This window comes from Ranitomeya variabilis, chromosome 5, assembly GCF_051348905.1.
Source record: "Ranitomeya variabilis isolate aRanVar5 chromosome 5, aRanVar5.hap1, whole genome shotgun sequence".
NCBI classification, from domain to species: Eukaryota; Metazoa; Chordata; class Amphibia; order Anura; family Dendrobatidae; genus Ranitomeya; species Ranitomeya variabilis.
This window is the reverse complement of record NC_135236.1, coordinates 132,486,924-132,502,326: the sequence shown is the minus strand read 5'-3', so window position 1 is coordinate 132,502,326 and position 15,403 is coordinate 132,486,924. Positions and strand designations below refer to the sequence as shown.

General features: G+C 44.9%; 1 protein-coding gene across 2 annotated transcripts in view; it reads left to right on the top strand.

Annotated features, from left to right (window-relative positions):
- RASL12 (RAS like family 12) overlaps positions 1-15,403 on the top strand; it is a 43,925-nt gene that overhangs the window by 22,055 nt on the left and 6,467 nt on the right. For both annotated transcript variants that reach the window (XM_077263324.1, XM_077263325.1), the window contains 2 exons: positions 4,449-4,522; positions 11,628-11,818. In XM_077263324.1, the coding sequence (XP_077119439.1) occupies positions 4,449-4,522; positions 11,628-11,818 (265 nt within the window). The remainder of the gene's footprint in view (positions 1-4,448; positions 4,523-11,627; positions 11,819-15,403) is intronic.

Sequence of the window (15,403 nt, the reverse complement as noted above, 5' to 3'; positions counted from 1 at the left end):
CCCTGGACGTCCCTGCTTCTTCCAGCGCTGCAGATTCTTCCTGCACTGAGCGGTCACATGGTCCCGCTCATTACAGAAATGAATATGCGGCTCAGAGACTCAGAGGCCCGGTACCGGGTACCCCTCGGCCCTGCGGCGGTGGGGGCGCTACAAAACTTGGCGTCACGAACAGGATCTACTTAAGCCTAAAGAATCAGGTCATGTGTGCCTTGGAACTGTGATTCACTGTGCTTGGACTGTACTTTATTGCAAGGACTGAGCTGCGCCATTTGCCGCCATTACAGCGCTGAGGAGAGCGCAGGAAGGGAAGAGGGGCGTGGAGTAGGCGTAGACAAGCTGAAGAGCGCGAAAAACAATGGCCGCCCAGTCTAAATATTTCTGCACCGTGAGGACGTGTCCGTCAGCAGCAGAGATCCGCCTCCTAATCCTCAATGGAGGGCGGAGACCGAGAAAACGACACCGCCCACGAAGGAGAGAGCGGGAAAGAGACCAGGAAGCGACCCACGTGGAGGACGCCATGGCCAGCAGCTCTGAACCCGACAGTGGGGTTGAAGTGGAAATCTCCCCCAACTACCCGGATGAGCACAGCAGGCCGTTCTCCGTGGACAGCACCGAACTCTTACGGGTCGAGATGGAGAGCTTGCTCGACCAGCTCCTTCAACTGAACATGAAGGCTCAGGCTCCGCACCAGGCAGCGCCGGAAGAAGGTCCTCGGGCGCCGGATCCTGCACCGTTACCGGAGCAGCCGCTGAGATCCTTGCTGACCCCGCCGGAGGAACCCGCCGCGGAGGAAGAACCTGCATCGGCTGGTGAGTCCGCCGACCCCGTCCCGCTGACCGAGGGTTTGCTGGTGGGTCCCGTAGCAGCACCACCTCTCCCGGGAGCCCATAGACTCCAGCGCCTGCTACCGTGGGAGGAAGCCACGGGCATGGAACACCGTATGCGAGCCCCAATCACCCCCACTCCCCTGCTGTGTGAGGTCCACGCGGAGCGCACAGTGTGCCGCTGGGTGAACCCCGGATCCAATCTTATGGGGTTCCCCGGGGTGGAGACCCAGGAGGGAGAGATGGTGCAGGCCCTAAGCTGGGGAGAATATCAGGCCCAGCTAGAGCAGCAGTGGAAGGAACAAGGCAAAAAGTACCAGGCCGGGCTGGAGGCCTACCATCGGAAAGACTTGGCGGTCAAGGACCGGGCCCGCAAGGACCCCACTGCTCACCAGGCCCTGCGCAGGCAGGGCATCATCACCACCTTTAAGCTCCGTGGGGGCTGGGGCTTTATCAAAGAACCGGGTCTGTATGCGGAGGTGTTTGTGAACCGGAGGGATGTTGAGTCGCACCTCAGGGAGGGCCACCCAGGCCGGGATCTCTATCTGGGAGATAAAGTCTCATACACCAGGCACTTTGGGGAAAAGGGGTGGTTTGCCCTGAATGTCCACAAGGAGCCAACCCCTGCGATGCCTCCGATTAGGGTGCCAGTAAAGCTGACCCCTGTAGCAAAGGTGTCCCCCTGTGGTCAGCCCGTGGTCATGGCCAGGACCACCGAAGACACCCCCACGTGCACTATGGTCAAGACCACGACATGCAGCATCGTCACCTCCACCACCCTCGTAGCCAAGGAGACACCTCTCTCGGAGGGTGGTGCCCGTGCTGCTGCGGAGCTGAAGACTGTGGGTACACAGACCCCCAGATGGGACGACAGACCCCCTTATGCAGTACCAGGCGGCTCGCAATACCCAAAGGGGTTACCTCCGCCGGTGCTGCCCCCTGAGTGGTTTAAATAAGCATGAATGCTTTACACATGTAAATAGTTCCTTAGTTGTTTGTTTGATTCCTGATTTATGTTTGCTAAAACCCGTCCAGGGTTAACTCTTAAAGGGATCCCTTTGTTGACCCGGGATCCCTATTACGTTTTGGTTGTTTTTCCATTTTTGGTTTCCTGTTGAAAAGAACTGCCGCAATCATGAACAGTGCATGATACAAACTCTCTGTAAATAGTTTGCACCTTATTAAAGGTGCTCCCTACTGGTTTTACTTCAAAAAGGACTCTTTGTGAAGATACCACACTGGAACCTTTGCTGAGTATGGACTGGTAGCTTGAGAAGACGTGCTACCTCATAGAGACTTGGTCCCCTCTTAAAGGGGATGTTCATTTGTCGCACTTAAACGGTGATATTGCTTTAAGACGGGTAGCAATAATGTTTTGATGAAGAAAGTGATGATAATGTTTATATGAGAAAGTTATATGTAACCAACTAGTTAATTGTAAGAGAAATGTTGATAATGTTGATAGAAAATGGGGATAGAAGGTAAACCCTGAGTCCTCCGTAGAAAGCTAGTTTATTGAAAGAAAGAGTTAATAATGTGTTACCGAGGACAGAAAGTGAACCCGTAGGGGTTGGGTAGTGAGTCCTCCTAGGAGCCATCTGAAGAAGGCTCAGTAGTCCTAAACTGAAAGAATGTTATGTTCTATACTGTGTATAGTAGTGGAAAAGACAGAAGGCTCGGGCTGAAAGGAGCGGTCCTGTGAGAAAGGAGAGGCAGTAGGTCTGGTGCCGTTAGGACAGGCGGTCCTGCAGATTTAAAGAAGGAGAATGTGAAAGTTAAATTGCCTTATAATGTGATTATAAGAAGGTCTTTAAAGGATTTAGAGTGTACATCCTTAAGGGCAATGTTAAATTATTGTTCAACAAATTTTGCACTTAGTAGAATACCCGGTTGGGTAACAGGAGTTATTTATAGCATGTTGCTATAATATTTAACCATGTTTTGTAACGTTCAAGTGTCCTTACCTCCCTTAAAGGGAAGCCTGTTTAAATATGCTTACTGTTATTGCACTCACAAAAATTGTATGTCTTTTTGCTAACCTGTATTGTTGTTTTCTTCCCAGTCCCGGAGTACTGTGTTTAACCAGGGGGGAGTGCAGCGCCCCAGAGTCCTGGTCGTTGCAGTACTATGGCTCCGCCACTAAGGGGAGCTATGGTACGTCTGATGGCACTGAAGGAGTTCATCTGACCAGGTATCACAGACACCAATACATTTCACAGCCGGGCCTCCGGGGGGAGCTAAGGGTTCTATTCACTAGGCCACTCCCCACCATTGTGGGTAAACTGGGGGTCAGGCAGGAAGTTAGATCAGAAAGCTGACTGGGTTGGACCAGACAACACCTGGTGGCAGAGCGTGTTGTAGGGGAAGATGCAGTAGGGTCTCTGTCAGGGGTGGGATCCTGACAGAGGCTTGGCAACTTGAAAGAACGTAACGGGACCGTGCCTGCTCAGCGTAGCGGCGGTGCCCAAGGAAGGATCAGAAGCGAGATAGATTGTGCTGAGTGAGAAACGAGATCAAAGCGATAGGAGAATACCAGTAGGAGTCGTGCTGTAAGACCGAGGCAACATCCTACTGAGGCGCACTACCGGTGGCCGGAACGCCGAGAGAGTATTATAACATTCAGCTTCAAGCAATACTCTAAACAGCGGCAGGACAGTCAGTCTAAGGCGGGCTGTCTCACCTAAATCACCTATGCAGTCTTGGGGGGCAACTTGTGGAGAGGGGCGACTCTAGGGTCCCGGAAGAGCTCCGAGCCTACCCGTCAAACGGGTGCCATTCCAACCAGAACATCAGGGAGGGACGGAGGATTAGCAGAACATCATCTAATCGAGTTGTGAGGGAACTTAAGAAACAGACACAACAGTTGTGGGGACTTTCCGTAAGCACAGCAGGGAAGGACCACAACACATAGCGCAAGCAGGAAGGCACAGATTTCCACCTGTGAAGAGAACTCTGGAGGTGCCATTGGACCGGCCGGACTTGCGCAGCCTGGTGAACCGTATTCTGGACTGAGGACCCAGAGATCTTTAGTAAAGAGGTAAAGAGACTGCAACCTGGTGTCCTCGTTATTTACCGCGACCTGCACCCCACAACTGCACCACCATCACCACCACTCTCATACTCTATTTACCGTGCGCCCCACGGCAGGGTCACGGGTCGGGGCCTAGCCACCGTGACAACCCCAGAGCAGAGACTCAGAGGCCCGGTACCGGGTACCCCTCGGCCCTGCGGCGGTGGGGGCGCTACAGATGAGCCTTTCGATTGAGTGAGTTGGTGAGAAATGGAGATGGTAGGAGAGGAAGAGCAGGTAGACATGTCATATATTTGCCAGCCTGCTCTGAGCGTGCAGAGAGTAAAAGGGAGGTAAATGTGTAGTATGGTTTTTATTAATAAGAGCAGTGGGATTTGCGGAGGGAAGGAGGGAATGAAAGTGGGGAATTCAATGTCCTACAGGTATTAGGGAATATAGGTGGCAGAGAGGCATGTCTTGAGCACCAAAGGAGCTTGTGCCACCCTGTTCTGCTAGTAGATGTCTGTAGTGATTTGTTTCTCGTGACATATGTTACTGAATGGACTGTATATTATGAATCCAATTGTTATTGTATTGCTTGGATTTTTTTGCAGAAGACACATATGCTAAAGAAGAAATCGTAGACCAGGAGCCGGTTCTTGTAAGAGTTATGGACACAGCTGATCCGGTGAGTACACTATGTGAAAAAGTTCCAAACAATAAGATTTTCTGAAGAGTATTTTATCCTGGGACCAAAGCTTTATGTGGTTAATGGTTCAATTCAGAACCTGAGCCCACTAAGATATCTTCCCGGTGGTCTTTCCAGCCCTACTCTCTCCCACTCAATATGAAAGCTCTGACAACTTGTTATAGAAGAACAAATAAATTACCAACAATGCCGGATCCATTTCATGCCGGACATCAGCAGGCACAAGTGGACCCCATTGACGATAATGGGGTCTTCAGATTTCCAAGTCCAGGATTTTACCTGACAAAATGTTCAGTATTTTCAGTGTAATCTGCATTGGAGATCATCGTAGGTAGCACACGATAGGGCTTGTAGTCACAAATGGAGAAGCACCAGTGATTGCGTTCTTGAATACATTTCTATATTTGAGTTTTAGTCATGAAATGTAAGCTTAGTTTTCATAAAGCAACGAAGGGTTAATTCTCAACCTTGTTTTGTGCTGTACACAAAGATAGTGCGCCTCTTTGTCCGGATCTGGCAGACTCTGCTCAGGTTGTAAGACTGGCACAGTGCTCCGGTACTGGACAATGAATCTTTTGATCTGAGTCTCAAGCAAATTCAAAAGGGCCTTTGAAGTGAGGTAAAAATGATCAAGATTTCTTGGTATTAGCTGAAAATGCACAAGCCATGAACTGTACTATCTGTATTCAGACCTGCTGACCTTGGCTGAGTGACCAGAGTACAACAAAATCCCAGGGAACAGAAATTCACCATTAGGTCGAGAGACTGGAGTTCACTGACCTTCTGCTTTACTGCAACTAGTGATAGAGATTAGTACAGTGCTGTTCACTTGGTGCCAGTCCCTTCTGTTAGTGACTTACCACTTTATAGTGCTCAGTCATACAGTGTAATAACTGGACCAGATAAAGAAACCTGTGCAATCAATGTGGTAATGTAAAATAATAATATACAGTAATATATAATAAGTCAGTATTTCCCTAATGGGGGCCAATACATGGTATGGGCTTCTCGGACCTTTTCCGGCGCTTGTGCACTGCAGTACTTTGCCCTCAACAGGGCAGATAAAGTACGCCTGCGCCAGAGCCGCGACAGGAAGCAAGGAAGAGGACGTCATCGCATGAAGATGGGAGGCGCCGGACCGTGACGCTCATCGGACAGGACCGCAAACCGCAGTACTAGTACGGTGGCACGTTTGATCGGTCTCACAGTGAGCACCGCGGCGATCGCGTGCGGGTGTCAGCTGTATGTGACAGTTGACACCCCGCAGCAATGCCCACGATCGGCGCTAATGCCGATCGTGGGCATTTAACCCCTCTGATGCAGCTGTCAGTAGTGACAGCGACATAGAGGGGCATCGCGCAGGGACCGGGGCTCCCTGCGCTCTCCCACCAGATGCGATCACTTTGTTCCGGTGTTCTCCATGGATCCAAAATGGCCGCGGGGCTCCTTCCGGGTCCTGAAGTGAGGTGGCTCCCGGCGCCTGCTGAGAACAGGTGCCGGAAAGCCTCCTGCACTGCCTGTCAGATCGCTGATCTGACACAGTGCTATGCAAAGTGTCAGATCAGCGATCTGATGTAATATGATATGTCCCACACTGGGACAATGTTATACAGTTAAAAAAAAAATAGAATGTATAAAAAAAAATAAAAATCCCGAAATAAAGAAAAAAATAAATAAATATTTTCCAATAAATCCATTTATTTATGTAAATAAAAAAAACAATAAAAGTAAACATATTTGGTATCGCCGCGTTCATAACGACCCGCTCTATAAAACTATCCCACTAGTTAACCCCTTCAGCGAACACCACAAGAAAATCAATAAAAAATTAGGCAAAAAACAATGCTTTATCATCATACTGCCGAACAAAAAGTGCAATAAAATGTGATCAAAAAGACGGATAAAAATAAACATGGTACCGCTGAAAACGTCATCTTGTCCTGCAAAAAAAAAAATGCCATACAGCATTATCAGCAGAAAAATAAAAAAGTTATACCTCTCAGAATAAAGCGACCCAAAAACAATTATTTTTTATATAAAATAGTTTTTATTGTGTAAAAGCGCCAAAACATAAAAAAATAATATAAATGAGGTATCGCTGTAATGGTACTGACCCAGAAAATAAAGATGCTTTATCAATTTTACCACACGCAGAACGGTATAAACGCCCCCCTAAAAGAAATTCAGGGATTTGCTGGTTTTTGTTCATTCTGCCTCCCAAAAATCGGAATAAAAAGCGATCAAAAAATGTTATGTGCCCGAAAATGGTACCAATAAAAACGTCAACTCGTCCCGCAAAAAATAAGATCTAACATGACTCTGTGGGCCAAAATGTGGATAAATTAAAGCTCTTAAAATGTGGTGATGCAAAAACTATTTTTTGCAATAAAAAGCGTCTCTTAGCATGTGACAGCTGTCAAACATAAAAATCCGCTATAAAAACCCACTATAAATAGTCAATCAAACTCCCCCTTTATCACCCCCTTAGTTAGGGAAAATTAATAAAATTAAAAAAATGTATTTATTTCCATTTTCCCATTAGGGTTAGGTTAGGGTTAGGGTTGGGGCTAACGTTAGGGTTAGGGTTGGGGCTAAAGTTAGGGTTAAGGTTGGGGCTAAAGTTAGATTTGGGGCAAAAGTTAGGGTTAGGGCTGGGGCCAAAGTTAGGGTTATGGCTGGGGCTAAAGTTAGGGTTAGGGTTGGGGCTTAAGTTAGGGTTAGGGTTGGGGCTAAAGTTAGGGTTAGGGTTGGGGCTAAAGTTAGGGTTTGGATTATGTTTATGTTTGTGGTTAGGGTTGGGATAAGGGTTAGGGGTGTGTCAGGGTTAGGGGTGTGGTTAGGGTTATGGTTAGGGTTGAGATTAGGGCTGGTATTAGGGTTAGGGGTGTGATGGGGTTAGGGGTGTGGTCAGGGTTGTGATTAGGGTTGGGACTAGGGTTAGAGATGTGTTCGGGTTAGGGGTGTGGTTAGGGTTATGGTTGGGTTTAGGCTTAGGGGTGCATTGGGGTTAGGGTTGGAGTTAAAATTGGGGGGGTTTCCACTGTTTAGGCACATCAGGGGCTCTCCAGATGCAACATGGCGTCCGATCTCAATTCCAGCCAATTCTATGTTGAAAAAGTAAAATGGTGCTCCTTCCCTTCCGAGCTCTGCCGTGCTCCCAAACAGTGGTCCCCCCCCCCCACATATGGGATATCAGCATACTCAGGACAAATTGGACAACAACTTTTGCAGTCCAATTTCTCCTGTTACCCTTATGAAAATAAAAATTTGGGGGCTAAAATATAATTTTCGTGGAAATTTTTATTTTTTTATTTTCACTGCTCTGCGTTATAAACTTTAGCGAAACACTTGGGGGTTCAAAGTTCTCACAACACATCTAGATAAGTTCCTTGGGTGTCTAGTTTCCAATGTGGGGTCACTTTTGGGGGTTTCTACTGTTTAGGTACATCAGGGGCTCTGCAAACGCAATTTGACGCCCGCAGACCATTCCATCAAAGTCGGCATTCCAAAACAGTGCTCCTACGCTTCCAAGCTCTACCATGCGCCGAAACAGTGGTTCCCCCAGCGTATGGGGTATCAGCGCACTCAGGACAAATTGGACAACAACTTTTGCAGTCCAATTACAACTGTTACCCTTGTGAAAATAAAAATTTGGGGGCTAAAATATCATTTTCGTGGAAAAAAAAATATTTTTTATTTTCATGGCTCTGCGTTATAAACTTTAGCGAAACACTTGGGGGTTCAAAGTTGTCACAACACATCTAGATAAGTTCATTGGGGGGTCTATTTTCCAATATGGGGTCACTTGTGGGGGTTTCTACTGTTTAGGTACATCAGGGGTTCTGCAAACGCAATGTGACGCCTGCAGACCATTCCATCAAAGTCTGCATTCTAAAACAGCGCTTTTTCCCTTCCGAGCTCTGCCATGCGCCCAAACAGTGGTTCCCCCCAGCATATGGGGTATCAACGTACTCAGGACAAATTGGACAACAACTTTTGTGGTCTAATTTCTCCTGTTTCCCTTGGGAAAATAAATAATTGCGGGCTAAAAGATCATTTTGTGGAAAAAAAAATGATTTTTTTATTTTCACAGCTCTACATTCTAAACTTTAGCGAAACAATTGGGGGTTCAAAGTGCTCACCACACATCTAGATAAGTTCCTTAGGGGGTCTACTTTCCAAAATGGGGTCTCTTGTGGGGGTTTCCACTGTTTAGGCACATCAGGGACTTTCCAAACGTGACATGGTGTCCGATCTCAATTCCAGCCAATTTTGCATTGAAAAGTCAAACGGCGCTCCTTCCCTTCCGAGCTCTACCATGCGCCAAAACAGTGGTTTACCCCCACATATGGGGTATCAGCGTACTCAGGACAAATTTCACAATAATTATTGGGGTCCAATTTATCCTGTTACCTTTCGGAAAATAAAAAATGTTGGGTGAAAAGATCATTTTTGTGAAAAAAATATGATTTTTTTTTATGGCTCTACATTATAAACTTCTGTGAAGCACTTGGGGGTTCAAAATGCTCACCACATATCTAGATTAGTTCCTTAGGGTGTCTACTTTCCAAAATGGTGTCACTTGTGGGGGGTTTCCACTGTTTAGTGTTTAGTGTTCAGAGGCTCTCCAAACGCGACAAGGTGTCTTATCTCAATTCCAGCAAATTTTGCATTGAAAAGTCAAACGGTGCTCCTTCCCTTACGAGCTCTGCCATGCGCCCAAACAGTGGTTTACCCCCACATATGGAGTATCGGCATACTCAGGACAAATTGTACAACGAACTTTGTGGTCCGATTTCTCCTGTTTCCCTTGGTAAAATAAAACAAATTGGATCTGAGGTAAAAATTTTGTGAAAAAAAGTTAAATGTTAATTTTTTTTTAAACATTCCAAAAATTCCTGTGAAGCACCTGAAGGGTTAATAAAATTCTTGAATGTGGTTTTGAGTACATTGAGGGGTGCAATTTTTAGAAAGGTGTCCCTTTGGGGCATTTTCTGTCATATAGGCCCCTCAAAGTCACTTCAAGTGTGAGGTGGTCCCTAAAAAAATGGTTTTGCAAATTTTGTTGTAAAAATAAGAGATTCCTGGTCAACTTTTAACCCTTATAACTTCCTAACACAAAAAAATTATGTTTAAAAAATTGTGCTAATGTAAAGCAGACATGTGGTTAATGTTATTTATTAACTATTTTGTATTATATGACTCTCTAATGTAAGGGCATAAAAACTAAAAGATTAAAAATTGCAAAATTTAAACATTTTCACCAGATTTCCATTTTTTTCACAAATAAACACAAGTCATATCGAAGAAATTTTACCACTATCATAAAGTACAATATGCCATGAGAAAACAGTCTCAGAATCACCAAGATCCGTTGAAGCGTTTCAGAGTTATGACCTCATAAAGTGACAGTGGTCAGAATTGAAAAAAATGGGCTTGATTACATGTGAGGATTCCCTAGCAACCAGGCAACCCCCACATGTACTCAGCCTGGCTACTAGCTGTAAATCATTCAGCTGCGGCGATGAAAACTTAATCTCCGAACACTAACAAATACTCGGAGACCACCCGAGCAACAAGTAAACCCGCTCATCACTTTTAAAAATGCTATTTCACATCTGCACCCAAAGCACTTCAAATAGAAGGGAAAAGGAATTTAAAAATGCAGCAAAAATGTAAGAATTAGACTTATGGCGTACTTTAGTGCTGCCACCTGCAGAAAACATGCACAATGTCTTACAGATATGTATGTCCAAAAAAGTACTTAAGAAAAACTACTGCTCATCTAGCAAAAAAAGCCCTTGGCCTCATTCACACATCTGTGTTTAAACATATATGTGGAAAAAATGGTATCGAAGTCATCAGTGTTTTGGATCAGTGTGTCATCAGTGTCTGGTCCGTTTTTACCTTCAGTGTCTCATCCATCCAGTGTGTCATCCGTGTGTTCGTTTTTACCATCAGTGTGTCATCTATGTGTCCGTTATTACCATCAGTGTGTCATCCGTGTGTCCGTTTTACCATCAGTGTGTCATCCGCGTGTCTGTTTCACCATCAGTGTGTCATCCACGTGTCTGTTTCACCATCAGTGTGTCATCCGTGTGTCCATTTTTACCATCAGTGTGTCATCCGTGTGTCCGTTTTACCATCAGCGTGTCATCTGCATGTCCGTTTTACCATCAGTGTGTCATCCACGTGTCCGTTTCACAATCAGTGTGTCATCCACATGTCCGTTTTACCATCAGTGTGTCATCCTTGTGTCCTTTTTACCATCAGCGTGTCATCCGTGTGTCCGTTTTACCATCAGTGTGTCATCCACGTGTCCGTTTTACCATCAGTGTGTCATCCACGTGTCCGTTTTACCATCAGTGTGTCATCTGTGTGTCCGTTTCACCATCAGTGTGTCATCCACGCGTCTGTTTCACCATCAGTGTGTCATCCACGCGTCTGTTTCACCATCAGTGTGTCATCCACGCGTCTGTTTCACCATCAGTGTGTCATCCACGCGTCTGTTTCACCATCAGTGTGTCATCTGTGTGTCCGTTTTACCATCAGTGTGTCATGTGTGTGTCCGTTTTACCATCAGTGTATCGTCCACTTGTCCGTTTCACCATCAGTGTGTCATCTGTGTGTCCGTTTCACCATCAGTGTGTCATCCACGCGTCTGTTTCACCATTAGTGTGTCATCCACGCGTCTGTTTCACCATCAGTGTGTCATGTGTGTGTCCGTTTTACCATCAGTGTGTCATGTGTGTGTCTGTTTTACCATCAGTGTGTCATCCACGTGTCCGTTTCACCATCAGTGTGTCATCCACCCCTCGACACCTCCTCTTCCCAGGGTAGAAAGAAAATGTAAATGGGTGTGACAGAGAGGTTTGGATAGGGATGATGTGACCAAAACATTACACCGCTTGTTATATGCGCCACAAGGTTTGTCCCTATTGGGAGGTACAGTATGTCTATTGTGTTTTTTTGTGGTATTGCTTCTTTCCATTTTGCTGTTTCAGAAATCAAATATCTTAAAAGTCAAATTTTCATCACGTGCCTTGATTTTATTAAAAGACAATTTCTTTTCCTTTTGTTGCAGGATGGACCAGTGAATCCTGAGCGCTATTTACACTGGGCTAACGCCTTTCTGGTGGTGTACAGCATCGATAATAGGCAGAGTTTTGAAGCATGCTGCCAATATCTAGAGATCATCTCTCAGTACAACAAGGGAGCCGTACACGAGAGCCCAGTTCTGCTACTAGGGAACAAGCTTGATATGGATCGATATAGGTAGGACCATACTATTCATATACCGCTATAACGCACATGTAGTACATATTTAAGCAGCACAAACAGTACGGCATAAAGTCACCCAATCCTTAAAAGGAAGAGGTCTCTGTTTTAGTAAATACTTGTATTCCTCATTAAGGCTAAGTGCACACGTTGCAGAATTGCCGCGGAAATTTCCGCGGCAATTCTGCAACTCCTGCCGCGGGTATATCGCATGCGGAATTGGCATGCATATTCCCGCTAAAAACTAGCGTTTTGCAAGCATAATTAGCTTGCAGAATGCTAGCGTTTTCCAAGCGATCTGTAGCATCGCTTGGAAAACTGATTGACAGGTTGGTCACACTTGTCAAACATAGTGTTTGACAAGTGTGACCAACTTTTTACTATTTATGCAGCCTATGCCGCATCAATAGTAAAAGACAGAAAGTTAAAAATAATAATTAAAAAAAAAAAATGGTTATACTCACCTTCCGCAGACAGTCAATCTCCTTAGTGGCTTCTGTTCCTATAGATGGTGTGTGTGCAGGACCTTCGATGACGTCGCGGTCACGTGACCGCGACGTCATCGCAGTCATGTGACCGCGACGTCATCGCAGGTCCTCACACACACCATCTATAGGAACGGAAGCGGCCACGTGCACCGCTGAGAGGCGGGAAGACTCCGGGGCCATCAGAGGGTGAGTATATCACGATTTTTTATTAGAATTCTTTTTTTTTTTTACCAATTACCGTATATGGTGCCCAGTCCGTGGAGGAAAGTCTCCTCTCCTCCACCCTGGGTACCATCCGCACATGATCTGCTTACTCCCCGCATGGTGGGCATAGCCCCCTGCGAGAAGTAAGCAGATCAATGCATTCCTAGGTGTGCGGAATCCCCGCGATTCCGCAGATTTAATGAACATGCTGCGTTTTTTTCTGGAATCCGATTCCGCTCAGGAAAAAAATGCAGCATGTGCACAAAAAATGCGGATTGCATTCTATTAAATAGGATGCTTAATGTGAGCGTTTTTTTCGCGGGTTCATAGCGTTTTTATAGCGAAAAACCGCGAAAAAAACACGAAAAATCTGCTACGTGTGCACACAGCCTAAATGTAAGCTCTGCAGTATCATTTCTTGATACTCTACATTGTGCTGTTCTTCTGTTACTCTTTGTGGAAATGTTTAAATAAATTAATAACCAAGTGTTACTATTTCTCTTGGCAGCAAGATCAATCCCAACACATTCTGGCACTTTCAGCACAGATTGGACAGTGCCAAATTGTACATGCAAATCTGCCTCTTCCGAGAGAAAGAGGACTTGAACTCTATAGTGCCACCTATTGGAAGCAGCAATCCTACAAGTCACTATCAACCCTTTAATGAGCAATATGACTTAGGATAAAACCAAATCAGAATCTCAATTTGCAGACACAGTGTTTCAGCTTTTTGGCCCTCGTCAGTGCAAAGTATGAAAACTGATTTGGTTATATGAGAGGCTTTGGACTGAGGTCTAAGGGGTAACATTGTGGAGAGTAACATACCAGCTCTTGCATATCAAGGTAAGGAGGCTTATTTGCCTTAGACCTCAATCCAGAGCCTCTCATCTAGCCAAATCAGCTCTCATACTTTGCACTGACGAGGACCAATAGCCCAAAACACAGTATCTGCAAAGTGAGATTCTGATTTGGCTTTTATCCTAAGTCATATTGCAAGACTAGTTAAAGGGTTGATTGTACTTGTAGGATCACTGCTTCAACCAGGTGGCGCTATAGAGTTCAAATCCTCTTTCTCTCTGGAGGTATTTTGCATATTCAGTTTCCCAGAGGAGCATTGCACGGTCAATAAGCCTCCTTACCTTGACAAGCCAGAGCTGGTATGTCACTCTCCATAAGGAGAAACGTTACCCCTTAGACCTCAGTTCAAAATGTATAGGGACATGCCACATTGACATTATTAATAATGGTTTAATTAAGTTGTGAGATTATGGCTTAATGAAACAGAAATGACAAGAGAGTTAGCAGGTGTAATGATATAGGGGAGTATTTTCTACATTATTGGTGCCAATAATGATGAGGAAATAACAGCAATTTAAGTGATCATTTCCTTTGCTGCAATTTGGAGTCTCATCTAATCTTTGTTGGTGGCTGCCTGCTGATGTGAAGCGCCATCTCTATGAATGACAAATCATATGGACAGAAACCTATGTATGTAGAATGTTGAGGCAGGGATCCTGAAATACATTGGTATGGAAATGATGAGCCACCCTAAGGCTGGAGCTTTAGAGTGACTTTGGCAGGAGCATAAATCATATGCAATATTAAAATTTTACTCTGTATGCCCTCAACAAGGTCATTAATAAAAAGTTAAAAAGTGGAGGGCCCAATACTGACCCCAGTTGTAGCCCACTGTTAACTGTGACCCAATCAAAGTGTGTTCCATTAATAACCACCCTTTGTTTTCCATTACTGAGCCAATTGTTAACCTAATTACACATATCTTTTAATTTATTTTTTCCATTTTATGTACCAAACTTTTATGTGGCACCATATTAAGTGCCTTTGAAAAATTCAGATGGACAACATCCACACCTTTATTTATGTTTAGTCTGGAGCATACTTTCTCATAGAAGTTTATCAAATTAGTATGACAGTACTGGTCCTTCATAAGTCCATGTTGCCGCATTTGATAATGAGATTATTTTCATTAATAAACTCCAAGATTGCACATCTTAAAAAAACCCTTAAAGCCTTTGCCCACAATAAAGGTTAAACCTATAGTCCTATAATTTCAGGCTCACTGGAACATATAACAGGTTACAACTTTTGTAATTTGCTTGTCGCAGTCCCAATAAACTTTAATATCGGGTTTAAGTGCAACCCCATCCACATGCATTATGCTGTGATGTGGCTGCAGCATACACCGATCTTTGGCCGCGTGTCCTGTTTGATAGCCTTAGTCACCATGTTTCCACAGCCAAAAGGTAAATACACTGCTAAAAAAAATAAAGGGAACACTAAAATACCACATCCTAGATATCGCTGAATGAAATATTTCAGTTGCAAATCTTCATTCATTACATAGTGGAATGCATGGGGAACAATAAAACATAAAAATGATCAATGTAAATCAAAATTAATATCCCATGAAGGTCTGGATTTGGAATGATACTCAAAATCAAAGTGGAAAATCAAACTACAGGCTGATCCAACTTCATTAGAAATACCTCAAGACAAAGAAATGATGCTCAGTAGTATGTGTGGCCTCCACTTGCCTGTATGACCTCCCTACAATGCCTGGACATGCTCCTGATGAGGCAGCAGATGTTATCCTTAGAGGGTTTTTTAACCATTACTGGATTATAGCATCAGTCAACTCCTGGACAGTCTGTGGTGCAACGTGGCATTGGTGGATGGAACGAGACATGATGTCCCAGATGTGCTCAATTAGATTAAAGTCTGCCGAACAGGCAGGCCAGTCCATAGCATCAATGCCTCCATCATGCAGGAACTGCTGACATGCTTCAGCAGTCCTGTTGCTGGGTTGTTACCCTCCTACTGCCCCCTCCACATCTTCTGGTGTATTGGTCTGCCTACTGGTATCTGCTCC